Source organism: Dromiciops gliroides, chromosome 2, assembly GCF_019393635.1.
Source record: "Dromiciops gliroides isolate mDroGli1 chromosome 2, mDroGli1.pri, whole genome shotgun sequence".
Lineage (NCBI taxonomy): Eukaryota > Metazoa > Chordata > Mammalia > Microbiotheria > Microbiotheriidae > Dromiciops > Dromiciops gliroides.
The window spans coordinates 239,597,107-239,621,293 of NC_057862.1; the positions used below are offsets into that span (position 1 = coordinate 239,597,107).

A 24,187-nucleotide genomic window follows, 5' to 3' on the forward strand; every position below is an offset into this window, starting at 1 on the left:
TTGAACTCAGGTCCTCATGACATCAAATCTAGCATAAGAAATAAGGAATATAATCAGTCTACTCCTTTTGACTCAGTTCTTTGAAATGGTATGACATGATGAGATGGTTGTCCAAGGTCAGGAACAAAGCTGTAATTCATAGAATAGAGCAAGTGGATTGTTCTAAAGGAAGGGCCAAATTCATGAACTTGGCATTGTAAGCGCCATGGTAACATTGAGCCCCCAGAGCATAGAGGCCAATCACATTGATAGTCATATTAACCCTTGATTCCATGGAAGAAGTGGAATTCTAAAGCTCCTCTCCTATTCCCATCACACTGAGATTACTGAATTTCTGTTCTGAAGTGTGGAGTCTGACCCAAAGCATGAATTCCAATGCACGGTGACCTTTGATCCTGAAACTCATTCAGGGCCCTCTCAGCATATTTCTGATTTACTTCTGTGGTCCACAACTTGGGCCCTGGCTAGAAATTTTCCTATTTTGTCCCAGGAGTTTGGGGAACCCTTTTGGATGATTTTTCCCTCTTCCCTACATCCCTACATCCCTACATTGCTTTTGTGGGATGATTTTTCAAACTGAAAGATCTCTCCCTGTCTCTTAGTCTGTCTCTCTTCCTCTCCCTCCCTCTCTGTCTCATCTATGTCTCTCCCCCTGTAACCCTTTGCCTCCATCTCTTCTTTCTTCCTCCTCTCCCTCTTCTACTTCCTCTGTTTCTCTCTCTCTCTTTCTGTCTTCCTCTTTCTCTCCATTTCTGTTTCCTTTTGTCTCCATTTCTGTCTTTTTCTTCTTCCCTCCTCTCTCTCCTCTTTCCCTTCTTCCCTCTCTATTTCATTTTATCTCCATCTCTTACTCTCCCTTCCTCCCTCTTCACTCTCCTCTGTTCCTTTTATCCCTATCTCTGACTTTTTCTTCCTCCCTCCTCTGTCTCTCTCCCTGTCACCCTTTGTCTCCATCTCTTCTCTCTCCCCCCTCTCTCCTCTGTTTCTCTGTTTCTCTCCATCTCTGTTTCCTTTTGCCTCCATCTCTGTCTTTTTCTTCCTCCCTCCTCTTTCCCTCCATCTCTCTGTCTCCTTTTGTCTCCATCTCTTATTCTCCCTTCCTCCCTCTTCTCTCTTCTTCTTCCTCTCTCTCTCTCTCTCTCTCTCTCTCTCTCTCTCTCTCTCTCTCTCTCTCTCTCTCCCCTCCCCTGCCCCTTTTCCTCTTTTTCAGAAGTATGGGGTTTAACAGACAAGTGAGCCCCATTCAATCCTGTTTTCTTAATCTGCTACTCTCAGAAACCTTACCCCATTCCCTCTGTCCCCAAACTAGTGCCTTCAGGGACAATCTAGCATGGTTTTTGTATATTACCTTAGCAGCCATAACCTGGCTTTGGGTCTGGTTTACTTTCTGGTGCTTAGTATCTATCATAATATATGAGCATTTGTATCCCTCTAATCCATTCTGTTCTCCCCTCTATCCTTCTCTGGCTCATTGTCTAATTGCCTTCTTCCCTAATCACATTTTTTTATCGATGGGAAGCAGGAATGATGGAGCAGGGTGTCACAGGTTTATTTTGTTCCTAGCAGTGAAAGGTTTAATGTTTAATCTTCTCTCAGGCCTCTGTCAGACACAGCTAGGTGGTCATCCATTCAGGGTCCTCATCCAGGGTTGATTTTGGTCATTCCTTCCTGAGACAAGGATACACATCCATGGGTCGAGAAATGATGTATCAATGAGATCGTTGTTCCTATTGTTTAAGGGAAATCAGAGAACTGTCTTCTAATAATGGCATTTATTTTTGGCTTCCTTCAGGTCACCCCACCTGCCTGCAGTTCACTCTGAACATGACTGAGGCTGTCAAAACCTACAAATGGCAATGCATCGAATGCAAATCCTGCATCCTCTGTGGAACCTCCGAGAATGATGTGAGTTCGAGGCTTTCCCAAGTAGGAAAGTGAATGTAGAGAAGAAGGGGAGGGAAAGTGGATTCTTTCCAGTGGTTCAACAGACTTGTCAGAAAGGGGCCTTCTTAGCCTTTGTTAAGTGGGAAGAAAAAATAGAAAAGATAATCCAGTCCACTTGAAGTAAAAGGGTCTCAAGTCATTGGATCATAAATTTAAACTGGAAGGAACCTTAGAGATCCATCTAATCCATAGGCATCAAACTCTTAGCCCCATTGTGCCCGACTGGATTGAAATATCATTTGGGAAATATTAAACAAAAGACCTAAAATACAATACCACATAAATAATGTTAATTTGTGGTTTTCTAAGTCTATATGCAGCCTGCAAAGAACTGTTTCTGAGTTTAACACTGCTGCTCATGTCCAACCTCTTCATTTTAGTAACAGTTTTTTTGGGCAGATAGGAGCCTTATGAAAAATCAGCTCCCAATAAGTTGAGTAAACTGATCTTTAGCAAAGAGTACTTTACATAAATCCAGCCCTTTTTTTGTAGCCTGGTAGGACTCTGACAACCTTCTTAGGGAGTTAGCAGAACCTCTTGAATCCATAGGAGGTGTCCATCCTGGTCCTAATACTGTGATTTCCAGGGTGGTCTTGTGGGTAAGGCCCCCCTGCAAACCTTGGCCCCTATGCTTTCAGCTTGTCCTGTCCGTCTCAGAATAAGCTCTGAGGGCCAATCAAACCTCAACAGTGTTGACACGATTTTCAGATGCCTTACATATGTCCAGGTAGCTCCTAGCGGTGGCTCTAAAACTCAGAAATATTGACTTATTTACCCAATCTGGACAACTGCCTTGTGGATGGTTTAGTGGATATAAGGGACAGGAAGTTATTTCCATAAGGAGTCTCCCTTATTGCCCATCACATTTTTCTTAGATGGGCTTATGGCTTACAAGCTCATAGCTACATTAAATGAGATCTATAAAGCACTTTGTAGACCTTAAGGCTCTATGTGTTAGCTATTAGTTTGGGTTTTTTTTGTTTAGAGTCAGAAGAGGCTCTAGGCATCCACTGAGTCTAAATTCCTTAATTTTCAGACCATTTCCCCAGAAAGAAATACTCAGAGGAATTAAGTAATTTATTCAAGGTCACTCAGGAAGTGACCTTGAGGCAGGGGTGGTAGGGTTTGAACTCAGGTTCTCAAATTCTAAACCTTGTGTTTTGTACAGCCTTCTAAATGGAAAGGGCTCTTTAGAACAGAGAGGGGTTGGCTGGAGTTCAGAGGGAAATGCAACCTCTCTTCCTTTTCTCTTGGGATTTCATACAGGGTTGGGGGTTCTATGGAAACACATGACAAAAGAGAAGAGGGGGAGAAGACTGGTGTCAGGAACCCCTCTCCTTGTTATCATGCCCTGTTCTGCCCAGTTATCAGAATGAGGATAGTCTCATCCTCATCAAAATATCTATGGGTAATATGGGAATGTTTCACATAATTGCACAAGTATAACCTATATCTGCTTGCTTACTGCCTCAGGGAGGGGAGAGGGAAAGGAGGGAAGGAAGGATAGAATTTAGAACTCAAAACTTTAAATAAAAATGTTTATTATTACAAAAAAAAATCTGAAAAAAATATCTGTGGACAAAGTCTGTTGTAATCTTGGACAGTTCCTAGGTGCCACCTGAGCCTGTAGACTCGCTGGCATGGATGAGTCAGAAGAGAAAAAGGCAGATCTGGGCCATACTCTACATTGAAGAATTAGGGCAATGTAGGATTGGAGAGTGTACTGAGCTGCCATTTTGCCATCTGTTAGACGGTCAGTTTGCCAGCTCCTTCTTGATAGTAAGCCTTCCCATTCTATAGAAGATCCAATTGGCTTTTTCTTCTTTCTTTCTTTTATTTCATTCATTCATTCATTTGTGGGTCAAGAGCGTTAAGTGACTTGCCCAGGTTCGCACAGCTCGTAAGTGTCAAGTGTTTGAGGCCAGATTTGAACTCAGGTCCTCCTGAATCCAGGGCCTGTGCTTTAGCCGCTGTGCTACCTAGCAGCCCCCCAACTGGCTTTTTCACTGGCTGCCCCTCCCCCATCATAAACTGAAATGCTCTCTCTTCACTTCTGCCTCCTGACTGCTCTAACTTTCTTCAAGCTCAAATCCCAGCTTTTGATCCCATCTTTTTTTTTTCTTTTTTGGGAAGCAATTGGGGTTAAATGACTTATCCAGGGTCACACAGCTAGTGTCTGAGGTCATATCTGAATTCAGGTCCTCCATACTCTAGGGCCGGTGTTCTATCCACTTCACTACCTACCCCTCAAATCCCATCTTTTGAAGGAGGCCTAGCCTGGTCCACTTTCTCTCTCCTGCCCTGACCCCCAAAACTGCTAGTGCCTTCCCTCTGAGATTACTTCCCATTTACTCTCACTCTTGTATATTCATAATTATATTGGCTTTCCCCACCTTTAGAATATGACTTCCCTGAAAGTAGGGATAATGTTTTTACTTTTCTCTGTATCCCCAGCTTTCTGCACTTAATACAAAGTAACAGTGCTTGGCACACAGTAGACACTTGGTAGATACTTGTTGACTCACTCATTGATATGCTTGACGTCTCTTCTTCAGCCCTCTCCTTTTGGTTTCTATCTCAGAACATACCCTGCCAGTTCTTTGGTTTTTGCTTACTTGGTTCCCATTTTCCCTCTTTCCCTGGGCAGAGCTTTTCCCTGATTTCATTCCTGGACAGTTTCCTCTTCCGTGGAGGATGTGATAGGTTTCATCATGATAAGGGGGCCTTCTAGCAGCCTACTGAGGAGGGAGAGAAAGTAATGATCCCCTGTGGGAGGAAAGAGACAGCAATAGTTATAAAAAGGGGGGGAGGGGCAGCTAGGTGTCGCAATGGATAGAGCACTGGCCCTGGAGGACCTGAGTTCAAATCCAGCCTCAGACACTTAACACTTACTAGCTGTGTGACCCTGGGCAAGTCACTTAACCCCAATTGCCTCACAAAAAAACAAAAACAAAAAGAGAAAAAAAGAAAAAGAAAAAAAAGTGGGGGGGGGGAGGAAGGGGAAGCTGAGAGAGAATTGGTCATCCTAAATTATCTCCTAGGATTCCCTTGGGTTCAGTCAGGTTCAGTGAAGGAGTAGCCACCCTGGAGGGGGGCAGGAACCAGGGTCTTCTAAAATATCAAGGTTAAAGAGCTTTCAAAGACCAGACTGCTAGAGTGGATCCTGATGCCTAGAGGTCATGAATGAGTTCAATTCAATTCAATAAGCATTTATTAAAAACCTGTCTTTCCAGATTTATTTCCCATTGCTTTATTCTTCACGTGCTTCTACATTCTGGCTTGCTGTTCCCCCTATCTCCCACCACTGGCTGCTCCCAATGCCAGGAATGCTCTCACTCCTCAGCTTGGAATTTCTTTCTTTCTTTCTCTTTCTGGTTTTAATTTTTTTCAATCCTAATAGTATTTTATTTTTTCCATGTAAAGATAGTTTTCAACATTCATTTTCATAAGATTTTGACTTCCAAATTTTTCTCTTTCCCTCCCTTCCTTCCCCCTGCCAAGACAGCAAGCAATCTGATATAGGTTATATATGTACAATCACACTAAACGTATTTCTACATTAATCATGTTGGGAAAGAAGAATCAGAACAAAAGGGAAAAAACACGAGAAAGGAAAAAAACAACAACCACCAAAAAAAAAAATAGTATGCTTTGATCTGCATTCAGACTCCATAGTTGTTTCTCTGGATGTGGAGAGCATTTTCCATCATGAGTCCTTTGGAATTGTCTTGGATCATTGCATTGCTGAGAAAAGCTAAGTCTACCACAGTTGATCATCACTCAAAGTTCAAGTGTTACCTCATTTCAAGCCCTCCCTGAGCCTCTCTCAATTGTTAAGAGCTCCCCTCCCCTTGAAATGACTTTGGGCTTACTGGATATACTTTTGTATTTATTTATCTGTATGCATGTTGTCCCCTCCTCCACTTCCCCAATTGATCATAAGCTTATGGAAGGCAGGGTCTATTTTTGTTTCTCTCTTTGTAAACATACACATTGTCGTATTTGTCAACATAAACATATCACAGAACTTTATACACAGTAGATACTTAACACATGGTTGTTGAGTTAAATGACAACATTCAAGAGACTGACTTAAATACAGGACCTAACCTGAAGATATTCCACATGTCCTTGCCCCATAGACTAGGCCTTGGCTCTGATGGAAGCAGAAGTGGGTTTTGAGACTGAACTCAACTTTTCAAACATGCTTTTGCTCACCTGCCTGGGGGTTGGTGGGGGGAGTAGGGGTGATGGTGGTGCTGAGACACTCGACAAGTCATTGGTCAGTAGCCAAAGTAATGAGGTCCACCTTCTACTTGGGAGACTGGGGATCCCAAACTCTAGTCTTCCTTTTGCTGATCACTGACCAGGTCTTAGTGTATTTCAGGCTCTGTCTTCCAGAGCAGCCAGTGAAAAGGGGAGGAAGGCTTGGACCCTGCCTTGCTCTGAGGAGCTGAAGGGGAGGCACTACTTCTTTTTCTCTCCATCCTGGAGAATTGTCAAAGTGCAAAGTGCTGCTGGGATATTTTTCCCATTAAAGTTCCTCTGGAATTAAGCCAAAGGACAGAAGAGTTCAAGGCCAGATGGTAACACCTTGCTATGTACCAGTGATCAGAGATCCCTGAGCACTTATTATGTATGTCTGGTACTGTGCTGGGCACTGTGAGTGGAAGATTCAAAGACCCATTCCTGATTTCATGGACTTTATAGTCTAGTGAATAAGAGCTTTTTATTAAGAAATTGGGAGCTGCGATTTCCATTGTGGAAATTCCCTCCACCAATGTTCAACAACTCAACTTGGGATTGTAACTTATAATCTTTAAAAGTTGCCTAATTGGAGATGACATAAAAACAGGAGATATATATCTATATCTATCTATCTATCTATCTATCTATCTATCTATCTATCTATCTATCTATCTCTTCTGTTTTTATGTATGTATATATACATATATATACATACATACATACATACACACACACACACACAAACACATATATATATATATATATATATATATTTTAAAGTGACCAGAAGCACTAAGAGGTTGTTACTTTCCAAAGGCTAATATGTCTTAGAGCAAGATTTGAACCCTGGTCTTCCTGGCCTCAAAGTCAGCCATGTCTCCATTACTCCAGGCTGCCTCTTAATTTTTCCAACCAGACCTATGATTTCATCAGCATAGGGAGCTCTTCTCCACTGAAGTGGCTGCTCTGTAATTTCTAGTTTTAGATAGCTGCTGAGATCAAGAGAGATCAAGTGATTTACCCATAGTCAGACAGCTGGTATATATAAGAGACAGAATTTGAACTGAGATCTTCCTGACTTCAAGGATGGTACACTATTTACTATGCCAAGTTGTCTCTCCAGGCTATGAAAAGGTAAATAACCATAAAATAATTTTTAAAATTTGAGATACATACACACATACATACACACACACACTTGCATATGCGCATACATACACATAAATAGACACACACACATATAAAAGGAGGAGGGCATTCTGGTCAATAACAGTACCACTGGCAGGTAAGCTCATAAAAAAGGTTCAGGGATTGTTGATTAGCTCAGTTTGTTTGGTTCACAAGGTGAGTAAATGAGATTAGAAAGGCAAATCAAAGCAGGATTTTTATGATTGTAAGGAATGATATTTGTGGACCTAAAAGATTCAATCTGTTCTTCCTCTCTCTCTCTCTCTCTCTCTCTCTCTCTCTCTCTCTCTCTCTCCCTCTCCTATCCATCAGGACCAGCTGCTCTTCTGTGATGACTGTGACCGTGGCTATCACATGTATTGTTTAAATCCCCCAGTGGCCGAGCCCCCTGAAGGTAACTGACAGAACTCTCAAATTAAGGGCTGTGGAAGGGTATTTTACGGTGAAATGACCAATGTAAGGTGACAGGTAAGGGAAAGAAAATAGAAAGCTTATCTAGTTCCCTGCTACCTTTTCCCCAGGATTCCCTGTGGGGATACCGAATCACTGGAGAGACAGATTTGCTGGACCAACCATCTCATTGATCTAGAAAGCCTTAGTAGGGAGTGGTAGCAAATAGATTTTTAGAAAATAGAACACATTCAGAAGGCAGAGACCATCTGCATATCAGGGTCTAGGACCAGATACCTAAGGACTGAATTTGGGGGAGGGGTGTGGTGTGTGGATTTGAAACCCAGAAGAAATTTCTTTTTCTCTGGACCTATGATTTTATTCATGTATATAACTTCCACTGTGGAAATTCCTCCCTCACTAATGCAGATAGCTGTGATTTATAACAGCTATAACATAACATTTATAATATATCACTATAAACTATAATTACATGCAAATATGTATATAACATCATATTTATATATAACATTATTGGAACATAACATCATAATTTACAATCACATCTAAATCATGTAATTTATAATCATTGCAACTAGCTATAATTTATAGAGGTAGAGAATTGCCTGAAGCATGGGAGAGTGACTTACCTAGGGTCACACAGCCAGCATGTAGCAGGGGGCAGGATTTTAAACCTTGTTCCTTCTGATGCTAAAGCCAGCCCTCTTTTACTATTACCAAGCTGCCTGAGGAGTAAAGCATTCTGTTTAGGTACTTTGTCTCTAAGTTATCCTAGGAAAATGGGGACAGATGCAATATTTAGGGCAAGTGGTTTCAGAGACACCCCCCTCCCCCAATAACTTTATGATGTCACTTAGAAGAAGAGGCAGTTTGGAGTAATGGGTAGAAATTTGGCTTCAAAGGCAAGAGGACCTATGTTCAGATACATCATGACTCTTAGTGCCACAACCTGTCTTGGGAAAGGGAGTTTCTTCTCTGGTGGTCCTCTATATGAATAAAATCACAGTGAGAGGGGCAGCTAGGTGGTGCAGTAGATGAAGCACCGGTCCTGGATTCAGGAGGACCTGAGTTAAAATCCAGCCTCAGACACTTGATACTTAACTAGCTGTGTGACCCTGGGCAAGTCACTTAACCCTCATTGCCCCACCCCACCCCCCAATAAATCATAGTGAGAGTCCCCATCTCTATTACAGCTTATAGCCTGGGCTCTAGGTCAGGGCTAACACTGATATAATCTTGTTTTTTGTTTTCCTTGTCCAGGGAGCTGGAGTTGCCACTTGTGCTGGGAATTGCTCAAAGAGAAAGCATCGGCCTTTGGCTGCCAGGCCTAGGGGGCTCCCCCCACCCCGAATGCAGGATGTCACTTGCTCCTGTTGAGCTGGTACCAGCACACAATTTGCAAACTCAGACCAAGAACCCCCACCCCCACACACCTAGACAGACCAACACAAAAGAAAACAGTCAGAGAGGGACACACGTGGACACTTGAAAACAAGAGGAAGAGGTGCTTATTTGCCACCCTTGGGTAGGTTCCACGACTTCAGACAAGCCCCTCTCCTGTTTCTTACTGGAAGAAACTTGTACTTTTCAAGAAAGAAAGCTCCAATTTGTCCCCTCACTTTCTCTCTCCCCCACTTTCCCATTGACATTTCCCTCCCTTTTGTCTGAGCACTGAAACTCTCTCACTGGTTTCTGGGCTAAATGGAAACCGTCCTGAGAGCACTGAATAGTCATTCTTGTGAAGTCTAGTGTTTTATGTTCTCTCTGTTCCAAGAAACCTTCAAGATTCTCCAACCCTTTGCCCCCTCGCTTCCCTTCTCCTCCCCCTTCACAAATGCCACCGAGCAATGATGCCTTCTACCCCTTCACTGGTTCCAGAGGAGTGGGTGGTGGCTCATGGCAAGCCTCACTGGGAGTTTCCTGGTCCCAAAGGAGCCACCATCCTGAACAATCTGGGTTGTCCCCAAACTCTGACCTCGGAGACTATATGTGAAAAAAAAAAAGTTCTGCTTTCCTGCTGTCCCAACAATATATCCAGTGGTATGAATGACCCCAAGGGGTCCAGACCCACTGAATCAAATCACTTGATAGAGGAGTGGGGAAAGAAAGAACAGGGAGGTGAGGAAAGAGGAAGAGAATAATGGGAAAATGTAAATGAAGTCTTGAGCCACCAGCCAGTGTTTGCTCCTTGCTTCCCAACTAGGAGAAGCTTTGGAAAGGATTGTGCTTGCCTGATTGATTTAGATATAATCCCCCGGATTGAAGTATTTTTTGGGGGGGGGTTGTGGGGGCATGGGGGTGTGAGTAAATTAGTTTGAGAGGTCCTGTAAGCATAGACTATGGAGAGAAAGAGAAAGAATCTTTTCTTCCAACCACACTTTTTGATCAGCTTTTCTTGCCAGAACTCCAGGACTGCAGCTTGGAGAAAGCAGGAGGCCAAGGTGAAGTCTATTTTCCCTAGGTAAGGGGTAACAAACCAAGTGTATAGTTTGGCATTAGAAGCCCCTTCAGTATTGATAGTATAAGTGGCACCAGGAGTGCTTTTTGCCAGGCAACTTTCTCACTCCTGACAGCATCTGTTTTGCTGGGGTGAACTGAAACATGATTCCTGGGAGAGCCTTTTTAGGTAGAAGAGAGATGATTATTGATTATTTGAGAGGCAGCCTGGTATAGTGGCTAGAGAGCCAATTTCAAAGTCAGGAGGAACTGGGTTCAAGTTCTGCCCTTTGACACATACTGGGTATGGGATCCTGGGCAAGGCCATCAGCGCCCTCAGCCTCTAAGAAGGTAAATTTAAGAGCAGGTGCCACTCTGCTGGCATTCATCACAGGGAGTTTCATCACTGGGATTTCTCTCTCTCTCTCTCTCTCTGTTTTTTTTTTTTTTTTTGTGGGGCAATGATGGTTAAGTGACTTTCCCAGGGTCACAAAGCTAGTAAGTGTCAAGTGTCTGAGACTGGATTTGAACTCAGGTCCTCCTGAATCCAGGGTTGGTTCTTTATCCACTGCACCACCTAGCTGCTCCCTGGGAGTTCCCTTTTTGCATGAAATCACGAATATGGTACCCTTCCACCCCCCCCCTTCCTGCTAAAGAAAAAAAATTAGAATCATGAGATTAAACAATTATTTAGAACCATCAGCTTTGGAGGTTCCTTGACTTTCAAATCTCCCTTTTGACTTTACTTTTTTTTAAAAATGAATTAATACTTGAAGGTATAAGATGATCAGCTCAGATTCTAAAAATGGTGAGCATTCTAGGATGGCCCCATGGGCTAGAACTTGTCAGGCTGCCTTTGAAATGGGGCAGCAGGTTTCTGGAAAATCATTTGCCCAAAGGGCAGGTCTCTGCAGTGGGGACCCTAGCGCATGCTCCGTTTCCTTGCTATCAGCTCCAACTCCTTGGTCCGGCTCTTGACTACAAAGGCAGAGGTTATTTTTAGCCCACAAACTCCCCCAAGAAGCCTGCTGGGATTCGGGGTAGCTGGCCACTTCTGCTGCTCTGTTTGCTTTCGGATTTGGCAGGAGCTCACGTTTCCTGTGCTAATTGCTGGCAGCCTGTAAATCAGATGTAGCATTGGGAGGAGTTGAACGGTTGGTGTTTCTACCCTCCTCTCTCCCACCCCTGACCCGGCCCCCACCTTGCCCCTTTCCCCAACCCATTTCTTTGGCTGAAGTGACCCATGACAAGAGACTTGGGTCATTTTCCTTGTAGGAGAATGTAGGCTATGAGTGATTTACACGCATACATAATGATCTCATTTTAAAGGACTGTCCAGATGGAAATCACATCTTCTTCCTAAGGCATCGCCTTCTCCCTCCTGGCAATCCTACTTTGGATTATGAAGGATTGAGTATTTAAGAAGTCTGGAAATGTTTTTTGGAAGCTGACTTTCTCCACACATGATCTGTTTGTTTTCCTCTTTGCCTACCTGGGAGAGTGAAATCAGCGTGACCACATTTTTCTGTGTCTGATGAGGTTGGCTCTTTAATTCTCTCAGGGCACAAAGGTACAATCTTCCATGCTCCAAAAGGTTGATAATTGAGGGTTTTTTAAAATTTCAATTGATTTGGGGAAAAATTCACTAAAATAATCCCAGATATCATAACTCCTTGAAACATATATATATATGATATGTATTTATATATACATACACACACACACACACACACACACACACACACACACTTCAAGTCAAAATCTTGGTACTCGGGTCCTTACCTGATAAATGAAAAGTTTGGAATCAACCTCTCAGGTCTCTCCCTGATCTAATGTTCTGTAATTCTATAAAATCAGTTGACAATGCAGGTTTCCTTGTACGGTACTCTGAAATCTGCCTGGCCTGCATCATTGCACACAACAAGGTTGTCCAGTTCTCTGTCTTCAGGCACATCTGCTCTGATAGCATATGCTGAAAATATAGTTATCAAGTTTCCCAAGCTTATGAAAAATAACTCAGCAGCAGCGGCTGCCATAAGGAGATAGATAGACCATGTGGTCAAGTGTTCAGGGGTCTGGAATGGGGCCATCCTTAAAAGGTTTCCGCATGCTGTTCCCAGCTTTGCTGTTTTCTTGAGGAATGACCCCAGGAACCTCCTTTCATCTTTGTGTACCTTACTTTCTCCATCTAGAAGGCAGAGATAACCAAACCCTGATAGTGAGAGCCCATTTTCTTTAGAAGAATTGAAAGGAATTATATGAATAGGGAGACACAAAAACAATGTAATCTAGGGGAAAGAACATTGGACTTCAATTTAGAAGACTTGGGTTCCAATCCTGACTTTGATACTCTATAGCCTGTCATCACTGATAAATAATTTCCCAACTTTGGTCCTAAATTCCTCATCTGTAAAGTGGGTGTAATCATACTTGTACTTGCTCCTTCACAGCATTAGTATGAGGGGAGGGCTTTGCAAACTGAAAGCACCCTATAAATGCCAGCGGCTGTTATTAGACGGCTCCAGATATTGCTTAATCTTGTTTTAAGGGGAAGGGGTTAGAATATTTGAAATTGACCATCTTTTGAACCCTGGTGGAACAAAGTTCAGAGATGCACCCTGGTAGCTGCAGAAATCTGGACTGTACCCAAAGGAACTTCCCCATCCTCTTCCTTTGCCTGAGTGTACCAGGGTCAAATGCTTACCTGAAATCTCCCTTGAGGCAATGTGGTACAGTAGAAACAACACTGGCTCTTGAGTCAAATGACCTGGGTTCAAATCCCATCTTTGACACTTACTAGTTGTGTAACTTTGGGCAAATCACATAATCTTCCTGGGCCTCAGTCTCCTTGTCTATACAATTATGGGGGTTGGACTAGATGGCTTTTAAAGTCTTTTCCACTGGATTAAAAATAGACTGATAGAAGTTCAGTAATGAGGGCCATCTTGTCCTTGAGCAAGACAATGCCAGAGATATCTTGGGTCTGCCATGATGCGTATGTGTGGATTGAGCTGAGGGGGAATGGAATCTTAGAAGTGTGTGCTTGAATTTAGCCTTAACTTTCAGAGTACTGTGATTTCAGGGAAGCAGCCTGATGGAGTGGAGGAAGAAAGTAGTGCTTGATTTGGAATGAGAAGACCTGGGTGCAAATACTGGATCTGCAACTTACTGCAAGCATGACTAGCTGTGACTTCGGGCAAATCAGTTAACCCTTCTGGATATCAGTTAGACTAGGTGGTCTCTAAGGTCTAGCTTTAAATCTGTGCTATGCTGTCAGACAGCTAAGAAACTGAGGATGGGGAACTAAGTAAAGGGGGGCGGGGATTCAGAATAGAGAATTGCTGCTGCCTCAAGAAAGTCTAGGTACAGCTGTGCCCCTAGTAGAAATCACCCTCAAGGGGATACAAAGTCAGCTAAAGTTGTCCTTAGGGGTAGCTAGGTGGTATAGTAGATAGAGTGTTGGGTCTGGATTCAAGAAGATTCATCATCCTGAGTTCAAATCTGTCCTCAGCCACTTCCTAGTTGAGTGACTCTGGGCAAGTCACTTATCCCTGTTTGCCTCGATTTCCTCATCTGTAAAATGAGCTGGTGAAGGAAATGGTGAACTACTCCAGTATGTTTGCCAAAACAAACAAACAAACTTCAAACAGGATCATGAAAGAGTTAAACTTGGCTGAACAACAACAAAGATAACCCATAATTCAATAATATTACTGCCTGCCTGATTGCTTTTCCTCCCCTGGATACTTGCTGTTAGCAGGAAGCTGACCAGGAAGGTGAAGGACGGTCATTTTAGATCACAGATCCAGAGGTAGAAGGGGCATTGAGTCCACCCCCTACATTTATACGTGAGGAAATCAAAGATGTTCTCTGCCTCTCACCCTAGCCCCATACTGAACAGAGGGAAGCTAAAACAGACATCTGAGCCCAAGTCTCCAGAGCCCAAGCCTCCAAATACTTTTCTACCTGTGGCTGTGTTGAAAAAAATGCCTTTGGACCTAAAAGTAGGACAGGTATGAGCTAAGCATCCAAGGAGGGAAAGTGGAAAGAGCATTGGGTCAGAGGACTGAAATCAGAGGACTTTGGATTTGGATCCCTGCTTTGCCACACTCCCTGTGGGACCCTGAGTAATTCTCAGCCTCATTTCCCCCATGTATAAAATGAGAACATTGGACTAGATCCCCTCTGAGGTGCTTTCCAGCTCTAAATATGATTTAGTTAAATCCATTCACTTCTTTTTTTTTTTTTTTTTTTTTTTTTGGTTTTTGGTTTTTTTTTTTTTTTAGGCAACGGGGGTTAAGTGACTTGCCCACGGTCACACAGCTAGTAAATGTCAAGTGTCTGAGGCCGGATTTGAACTCAGGTACTCCTGAGTCCAGGGCCGGTGCTTTAACCACTGCGCCACCTAGCTGCCCCAAATCCATTCACTTCTATGGATCCCATTTTTTCTTTTTAAAAAAATATTTCTTTTAACATTCTTTTCTTTTTTCAATTTTGAGTTCCAAATTCTCTTCTTCTCCCCATGTCCCACCCTTATTCCCTCCTACCCCCCCGCCAAGAAGGCAAGCAAAATGATAGCAATTATACACATGAAATCATGGAAAGCATATTTCTATATTAGTCAAATTTCCACAAAAAGCGAGAATAATAAAATGAAAAATTATATTTCAATTTGCACTCAGAGTTCATCAGTTCTCTCTCTGGAAACAGTAATTTTTCAACTTCAGTCCTTTGGGATCATCATCATCATCAGGTCTCCTTCAGTTCTCAACCGTGTGACTAGATGTGGGTGCTCACTTGACCTGGTTGCCCTCTCTTCTTTCTGAGTGCAAATTAAAATATCTCCAAATAAAAGTCCTCACCAGTACTGGGTACTAGAAGTAGAAGTGGCCCAGCACCACAGGGACCTCTCTTTGTCACTAGACCAGGTAGAGTGTGCAGGCCACAGCAGGAGGAATAGCTTCCCCAAAGAAGTTTCATTCTTTTGACTCTTGCCACATTGGCGGCTTCGGGTGGGTGGGTGGAAGGGAGGGTGGATGCCATCAGAGCCTTGGGAAGATAACAGGTTTTAAGGATGGGGGAGGGTTTGGATTTCACAGTGATGGTTTCATGATACCCTGGAGAGCTGCATTCATGGTGCATTTTAGTCCTCCTGCTCTGAACACAGCACGGTTCCTTTCAACCCTTCCCTTTTCTCTGGTATAGAGGATGAAAAAAAAGGTTCAGATATTTTAAGAAAGAAAAATGAGATGATTGTTATTACTCTCTCTACAGATGCAAGTTTGGGAGGCCCATGTTTGTGTTTTGTTATTGATGGTGGTTTAGGGAAAACATTATTTGGAATCTTACTTTTCTGTGCTCAGATGTGATTGCAACACATCTGGAGTGTTGTATTTGGTTCTCTTCATTGCAGGGCACTGGGCTAGGGGTATTTACAGGATGGAGAGTGGTTGGAGAAGGACAACTGGGAAGGTGGGTAACCATGAGTCTACTTCATATGGGGAGCGGTAGAATGAACTAGAGATGCTTAGCAAGGAGAAGAGAGGACTCAGTGGGACCATTATATGTCTTCCTGTCCCCGAAGGGCTGTTACATGAAAATGGGATTAAATATGTTTAGTTTAGTCCCCTGGGGGAGGGGGGAACAGACCCAGGAGCAACAGGCAGGAGTTACAAAGAAGCAAATTTAATCTTGAAGAATAGAACTCCTTTTCTAGTGTGAGGTGAACTAAGGTCTCTAGACCCAGTCTAAGCTAGTCCCAGTTCTAGAATTTGGTGATTCTATGAAAAGTTAGTAATTCTTCTTTAGATACTATGGATGATGGTTTTACCTGAGTAGAGGGCAAAACTTCTTCCCTCTCCCCTCCCATCTGTAAGGTAGCAGAGCATAGGGGAAAGGGCACTGAAAGTGAATTTAGAGTAAGAATATTTGGATCCATACCTGGCTCTGCCACTTATGACCCTTGTAACCTTGGGCAAATCCCTACTCTGTTTCCTCATCTATAACACCTAGGGGTTTGAATTAGATAAATTCTAAGGTTCCGTCCAGTTCCAGATCTTGTATGTTCCTATCTTCCTAGAACCCTGCATTACACTCAACTCTACTGTCTTTCCTTGCCAACTCGGGGATAAATTTTAATGATGGTACAGAGGTACTTCGGCTTAAAAGGTCTCTGTGTTGACTCTAAATACCTTGGTCAAAGATTGATGGTCCGTTTCTTCTTCCCTTTTACCCCATTTCCCCTGCCCTTCCATATAGCATGGTCCTTGCATCATTATTGTAAAGAGCTAGTTGAGTCCTCGAACTATTGCTTTTTTTTTTTTGTTATTCTTCTTAAGTTTTCATTCATTCATTCATTCATTAGTTTTTGGGGACTGGACTCATAATTTATTTGAAATTAAAATTTTATTTTATTATGTGAAACTCCCAAGAGAGAAAACTCTCCTAATAAGTGTAAGTCAGCACCTACTCTGCAACATATAGACTTTTTTTGTCAAAGACATTCTTAATATCATAGAAATATTGTTAACAAATGGCGTTTCCATTATATTTCTTTTTGGGATCCAGGACCACAAAAATGCTAACAAATGGAGTTCCTATCTGTGGCCCAAATATAGAAATGTTATTTAAGGTTTGATAGCATCTTTCAGATTGACACAACTTAATAGTCAAGGTTAGGTGAGGGCTGATGGTGAAAGGAAGAAGGAAAGACTCAGTAGAGAAGGGTGGTGAGGCAATTTTCTTTCAATCCTTGAGGTGACCAATTTTTCTGTATTTAGAGATGCTTAGGGAAGAGGCAGGAGGAGAAGTGACATGCATAGGGTAATAAAGGGTCTTTAACAGAACAGGGAGCAGTTGTGTGGGGCGGGACCTGAAGTCCTAACTTCCATTTGGACGTCAATCAAGCCTCCCAACCCCAAGCAGGAACAAATGGCTAGACAGGTGGTGGGGAGTATGTAGCCATTACTTCTTCAAGACCCTGTCATAATGGCCTAAAGAATCAGTGTCTAAGGACAGAGAGAGGAATAATAACAGAGGTTGCAATGCTGCCCTCCCTTTACTCCTCTTTTTTTGGCAGAGCAATGAGGATTAAGTGACTTGTCCAGGGTCACACAGCTAGTAAGTATCAAGTGTTTGAGGCCAGATTTGAACGCAGATCCTCCCAAATCCAGAGCTGATGCTTTATCCATTGCGCCACCTAGCTGCCCCCTTTACTCCTCTCAAGACCTAAGGTCTTTTCCTAGTTGAAGGGTCTCAGGTTAGTTACATTCTTTCCTAAGGCTTTCCTAAAGCCCCTTTCTTCCTGTTGTTGGAGTAACCAGTTGAATCAGGAGAGTAGAGATGTTAGGAGTTAGGAGAGTACTAATAATGTGTAACTTGGAGAAGAGAAGACTCATAGGGAACATGATAGCCCTTTTTGAGTCTCTGAAGGGCTATCATGTGGAAGAGGAAGGGACAGGAAAATTATTATCTGTGGTGCCAGAAGGTAGAACCAAGAACAATGCTTGGAAGTTGCAAGGATGAAAATTTGGGTTTGATATTGGGAGAAACTTCTTAACTTTAAGAACTGTCTCAAAGTGAAATGGGTTTCCTTTGAAGGAACCATGTTTCTCTTTGTCGGAGGTCTTCAAGCTGAGCTGGGATGATCACTTGTCTGGTGTGCTATATAGTGCCAGCTCCTTTCTACTATGAGTTGGACCAGATAACTGTTGAAACCCTTTCCAATTTCTGTGACTAGGGCTATGATTCTGTAACCAGGGCTTTGTCCCAGGGCACCATTGACTGCTGTCTCTGCTCCTCTCCTGGCCCATACTCTGTAGCAGTGACTGTCCTTAGAATGGTCCCATGGATATGGTAACCTTTTCTCTGGACTCACCTTTTCTCTCACCCATCATGTCCTGGTGTGGCAAGGGCTGAACCCTTTGGAAAATAAGCTGTTCCATCTCCTACTCATGAGTATGCCCCTGATCATACTGTCCTCTGTGCCATCTCCTCCTGAACTGAATTTACCCAGGTATAAGAATTCCTAGTTCTGGGGCAGCTTAGTGGTGCAGTGGATAAAGCACCAGCCCTGAATTCAGGAGGACCTGAGTTCAAATCTGGCTTTAGGCACTTGATACTTACTAACTGTGTGAACCTGGGTAAGTCACTTAACTCTCATTTCCCCACCCCACCCCCCAAAAAAATCCTAGTTCTGGATATGAACCTGAACTTACGGTGTTTCTTCAGTTCATTAATAAACAGAAGGTAGGGAAAATCTTCCAGTTGAATAGGAGACTTACAAAACACCCTACCTTAGTGACTGACACTTTTTGTTATCCTGTCCTGAGATTTCACAGATACAAGGAACTCCAAAGGATGTTGGCAACTTTTATGCAACCTTAGAGAGTTGCCTCTGTGTGTGGGGGAGTGGGGGTGGGAAGAGATACTGACAACATCAAGTGACTTGCCCAGGGTCACACAGCCAATATTTGTCAGGGGTAGGATATGAATACGCGTTGTCCTGACCTGAAGGCTAGCTCTATTATAGGCTATAATATTATATTATAGAAGGTATCTATTATACTGCCCTTCCCACTAAGCCCCATAGTAGGGATTTAATAAATGCTGGTAGAATTGGGGATGCAATTTAATCTTTCTAAAATAGAATTCTGAGATTCAACCATAGCTGTGGCAGAGATGTAGACACAGGGCATTAGTAGCAACCAAGAAAATGCTGTTATCTACGTTCTGGAGTCAATTAGCAGAAGAAGAGTTTGTCTCTTCCTTTCTCCCTTCAGTGGGCAGAAAAGTGACTAAAACATTAAAAAACCATTTCGGGGTTCCAGCACACATAGATTCAACCACTACAGTGTCCCCTGAACAAAATGGATAGAGCCGCTCCTTTCTTTTTTTTTTCTGCTTCTACTCTCTGGCTCCAGATGGGTTCTTTGTGGCTTCCTTCTCTCCCTTCATCCCTTAACAGAGTGCTCATTTTGACCCAATTTTACCTAAATATCAGTGTTAGGGAATGTGGAATGGTTTGGCTTGTAGCTCTCTAGGGATGGTCTGGCTTGCTTCCATTGACCAAATCTTTCTGTTAAAAGTTATTGTTTAGGGGGCAGCTAGGTGGTGCAGTGGATAAAGCACTGGCCTTGAATTTAGGAGGACCTGAGTTCAAATTGGGCCTCAGACACTTGACACTTACTAGCTGTGTGACCCTGGGCAAGTCACTTAACCCTCATTGCCCTGCCCCCCCAAAACGTTATTGTTTAGCATAGGAGTTTAACTGTATTTTGGTTGAGAAAAAGATGCCGATTTCCAGTCATGGAGTCTGCAGAGCTCAGTGGCTACTGTATATCTGGCCATAGCCAATAGCCATCAGCATCTAGGGGAGAGAACTAGAAGGGCCAAATGAGTCCCTCCCAGTACAGAAGAAACTCCATCTTTCAGTCTCTGCTTTCTCATGTAACATGAGGAGTTTAGCCGAATTGATCTCGGAAATTTCTTGCGACTTTTGACTTTATGATTCTAGATCTCATGCAAGCAGGGTAGAAAGCTGGTCTGAGAGTTGGGTTTTAATTCCATCTCATATATACACTGATGGTGTAAACCTTGAGAAAATCAATTAACCTCTCAGTTGCTCTAAGCAACTCCTTAAAACTAAATTACAGGGGCAGCTAGGTGGCGCAATGGATAGAGCACTGGCCCTGGAGTCAGGAGTACCTGAGTTCAAATCCGGCCTCAGACACTTAACACTTACTAGCTGTGTGACCCAGGGCAAGTCACTTAACCCCAATTGCCTCACTAAAAAAAAAAAAAAAAAAAAAAAAAAGACTAAATTACAGAGGAATTGCTGACATTCATTGGGGGAAGGAGCTTTCTTACTTGGGAGGTCCTTATAACACTAAAACCACAGTTCTAGTCCCTATATCTATCATCTTCCATTGAGTTCAGTTGGGTGGTTGACCATTCTGCTCTTTTAGCTACAGGGAAGAGACATACCCAGAGCATCTCTGGGAACCCTCAGAAGACAAGAAAATGGCCATCCCTATGCGAGCTGCCTCCCCAGGGTCTTTATTTAATTTTGAATTTTTCTTAATTACATGTAAAGATATTTTTGAGTTCCATATTTTCTGCCCACTCTCCCTTCCCTCCCCACTCCTGAGATCAGTAAGCAATTTGATATAGGTTATACATTACAATAATATTAAGCACATATCCACATTAATCAGAACAAAAGGGAAAAACACAAGAAAGAATAAACAATAACAAAAAAGTAACAACAAAAGTGAAAATAGTGTGCTTCAGTGTGCATTCAGACTCCATAGTTCTTTTTCTGAATGTGGAGGGCATTTTCCACCATAAGTCTTTTGGCATTGTCTTGGAGCATTGTAATGCTGAGAAGAGCTAAGTCTATCACAACTGATCATCACACAGCGTTGTTGATACTGTGTACAATGTTCTCTTGGTTCTGCTCATTTCACTCAGCATCAATTTGAGTCTTTAAAGGAAGAACTGGGTACCGTTTGGATTTGTTGAAAAGGGTTTTTACTGTACTCTGAGTGGGCAGCAGAGAAGAAACGCCTAGGTGAAAAGTATCAAGTGGCACACTAGAGCTGGCATAACCCCTTCAGGCTTGGGGCTTTTACTAAGGTGACTAAAACAGGAAATAAAAATGAGGCAGCCGTAAGGAGAATGCCAGGGATCATGACACATGTACCATAGGACCAGAAAATCATCAATTTAGAGCTGGAAAGGACTTCACAATTCATCTAATTCAACCCCTTGATTTTAGAGATGAGGGATTTGAGGCCCAAGGAGGTTAAATGACTTGTCCAAGGTCACATTGGGGTATACTCAGGCTGGAGTCGTCACATTCCTAGCCTCCCCCCTCAGTTTCTCCCTCTCTTTGTTTCCTGCCCCTGGCAAAAAGCTTTGATTTGCTCTGCCAGTGACCTTGCAATCGAGATATGCCAAGGCTTTCCCACTCCTCTGCCCCACCAGAGGGCCAGGGCTCTGCCAAGGAAAGGAAATGTTTGTGCTGATGGCTATGTTTCCCAGTGCTGGTCAGAAGACAACAGGAGCCTGGGCTGGCAGGCAGCCAGAGCCCTCTTGGGCAGAGATATAATTACTAATAATGACCTCCAGTCCAGGCAGCGACTGAAATGGCTGTTCAGGAAAGGCACCAACCCTAGTCTGGTTTGTGTAATGCAAATAAATAGTGCTGGGGTGTGTGTGTGTGTGTGTGTGTGTGTGTGTGTGTGTGTGTGTGTGTGTGTGTGTGTGTGGTGGGGGGAAGGGAGGCTCTGAGAAGGAGTAGAGAAGGGAAGATGAACACATGCCCTTTAAGAAATGGGGGCAGTCTCATGGTGCCCCAGGGACCAGTAATATCAACCCCACCAACTTCCTGGTAATACTTACAAATCACTGCATTGCATTTTCTTTCCTCCATGCATCTCACCATCATTAGTATCAATATTATTAATATTGATTTTTATAATGAGCACATGACTACACTTTCTACTCATTTATTTTCCTGACTGAAATGAGCTGCACACTGATACAAAGTAGGAGGAACAATCTGCCCCAAACCTGGGAAAGAAAACCCTCTCGCTCTCTATCTCCCACCCACACAAATCATGTCAACATTCTGTAACACAAAGATGATGCTTCTCCCTCCCTGAGCCTTTTTGATCCTCTTTCAAGTCTGAGATAGGGCAACAGCCAAGGGGGGTGGGGGGGGGCATTCTGAAGGTCATTTTGTTTCTGCAAAGACTTCCATCTACAGTATTCCTTCCATTTTCTGACCTCATTCTTTGTTTGTTTGTTTGTTTTTGTTTTTTTAGTGAGGCAATCGGGGTTAAGTGACTTGCCCAGGGTCACACAGCTAGTAAGTGTCAAGTGTCTGAGGCCGGATTTGAACTCAGGTCCTCCTGAATCCAGGGCCGGTGCTCTATCCACTGTGCCACCTAGCTGCCCCTCTGACCTCATTCTTACTTTACTTGGGTAGAGCTTTGACAGTGGCTATATGTTAACTAATCAGTGCTAAGAAATATCCTGAAGTCAGAAGTCAAATGACGGAATCTTGTTTTCCATTGTGTCCTCACAGGGACTTTAGAGCTTGAATTTGGACTAGATTTTCTAACCTACTTTCTGGATTCCTTCTTTATTGACTAACTTGCCTAAATAGAACTCTCCTCTTCCACCTCTCCCTTTTTCCCTTCCCCTTGTCTTCCCTCCTTCCCCTCCTTTCCCCTCTCCTCACCTTTCTTTCCCTCCTTTCCCCTCTCCCCCTGCTATCCTTTTCCCTCCCCTTTCTTTTCCCTCCTTTTTCTTCTCTTCTCCTCTCATCTTTCTCCTCTCCCCTCCTCTCTATCTACCCAGAAAACTTTTAGATTCTAAGTGTTAATGGGCACAAAACAAACAAAAGATATAGGCCCCGCTCACTAGAAACTAGAACCTGCCTAGAGAAACCCAAATCATATTCTCAGGGAAAAACAAGTGGCTATTGATAAATGAGCAAATTCATAATCTAGGCTGCATATCTTAGGATCGGAGGATGAGAGGTTAATGGCCCAAGTGATGGGGTTGGGGTAATTCAATAAATCAGTCTCATTTAATATATAGGATCAATAAGGAATTTGGTTGGGAAAGAGTACAAGTCATAAAGTAGTATAAAGCAGGGTAACAGCCAATGAAAGGAGTTCCCTAACTTTGGAGACACCTGTGCACCTCAATATTGGGGAGGAAAGGTTCATTGGGGGAAGGAGCTTTCTTACTTAGGATCGATATCAGTGACCACAGGTGTTTCTATCCCTTCAGGAATGGGAAAAAAAAGAGCTCAGAGGGGCAGCTAGGTGGTGCAGTAGATAAAGCACCGGCTCTGGATTTAGGAGGACTTGAGTTCAAATCTGGCCTCAGACACTTGACACTTATTAGCCATGTGACCCTGAGCAAATCACTTAACCCTCATTGCCCACCTCTCCAAAAATGGAGCTCAGCCCAGTTTTTTCTATTTAGAAAATGCATTCAAAACTGTCAGTCTCCAGATGGTCTTGGGAGACCAGGGATCACCACATTAGAAGCATCTGTCCATTAAAAATGTCAGCTTGTTGGTTCAAGAGATATGTAGCTTTCAAGGTCAAGAGACTGGAAGGGTGTCAGTCTAATTACCACTTTCGTTTATACTGAGTCCTAATGACATGGTGTTTTGATTGGCTCTGTCTGATTGGTGGTGCAAAGTCAGGGAACACAGAGGTCCGGCCCAGACGCCAGCTGGAGGAAGTCATTAAGAATGAGAAGATAAGACATCCCCATCAACTAAAAATGGGGTCTGATTATTGGGACAGTGGGGTCACACAACAAGGTTACCTGATCTGTGTTTTAATTGTCTTCTGCTAGGCTGGTTTTGTGTTCATCCCAAACTTTAGAGGATCAGAGGTCACTTGCAGGAAAGTTTCTAAAACCCAACTCTGACTAGGACCTAAGTCTCAGGATGTGTCAGTCTCCACCTGCCAACCCTTTTTGCCAGGTAGGAAAAGATCCATAAAGTCAGCTTTCTTTATGCCTTCAGTTCCTAAATCAAAGCCAGCTTTCTGCTCCCATCCTCTCCCTAAAGATAATGCAGTGAATTTGTCGAGGTAACAGTCTGAGGGCGGGGGAAAATATTTAACCATGCATACCTGGGCCTACCCAGAGCTGTACTTAGGAACTAAACTTGAGCCTTTCTTTGAGAAAGTCCATCTGAATAGTACTGAAGGTGACTTCTCCATTCAAAGACCACAGAACCAGAAGGGAGCTTAGAAGCCATTTAGTCAAGCCCTTCATTTAAAAGATGAAGAAACTGAGGTCTATGCAAGCCAAATGACTTGCCCAAGGTCACACAGAAGGTAAGGGACAGAGATGAGATTTAAACCTAGACCCTCCACCTCTAGAGTTAGTTCTCTTCCTGTTGTACCATACACAAAGGCTTGCAGTC

General features: G+C 43.1%; 1 protein-coding gene across 2 annotated transcripts in view; it reads left to right on the forward strand.

Annotated features, from left to right (window-relative positions):
- DPF3 (double PHD fingers 3) overlaps positions 1–10,042 on the forward strand; it is a 413,835-nt gene extending 403,793 nt beyond the window's left edge. For both annotated transcript variants that reach the window (XM_043989941.1, XM_043989942.1), the window contains 3 exons: positions 1,793–1,905; positions 7,693–7,774; positions 9,052–10,042. In XM_043989941.1, the coding sequence (XP_043845876.1) occupies positions 1,793–1,905; positions 7,693–7,774; positions 9,052–9,122 (266 nt within the window). In that variant the 3' untranslated portion in view covers positions 9,123–10,042. The remainder of the gene's footprint in view (positions 1–1,792; positions 1,906–7,692; positions 7,775–9,051) is intronic.
- Positions 10,043–24,187: the final 14,145 nt, after the last annotated feature.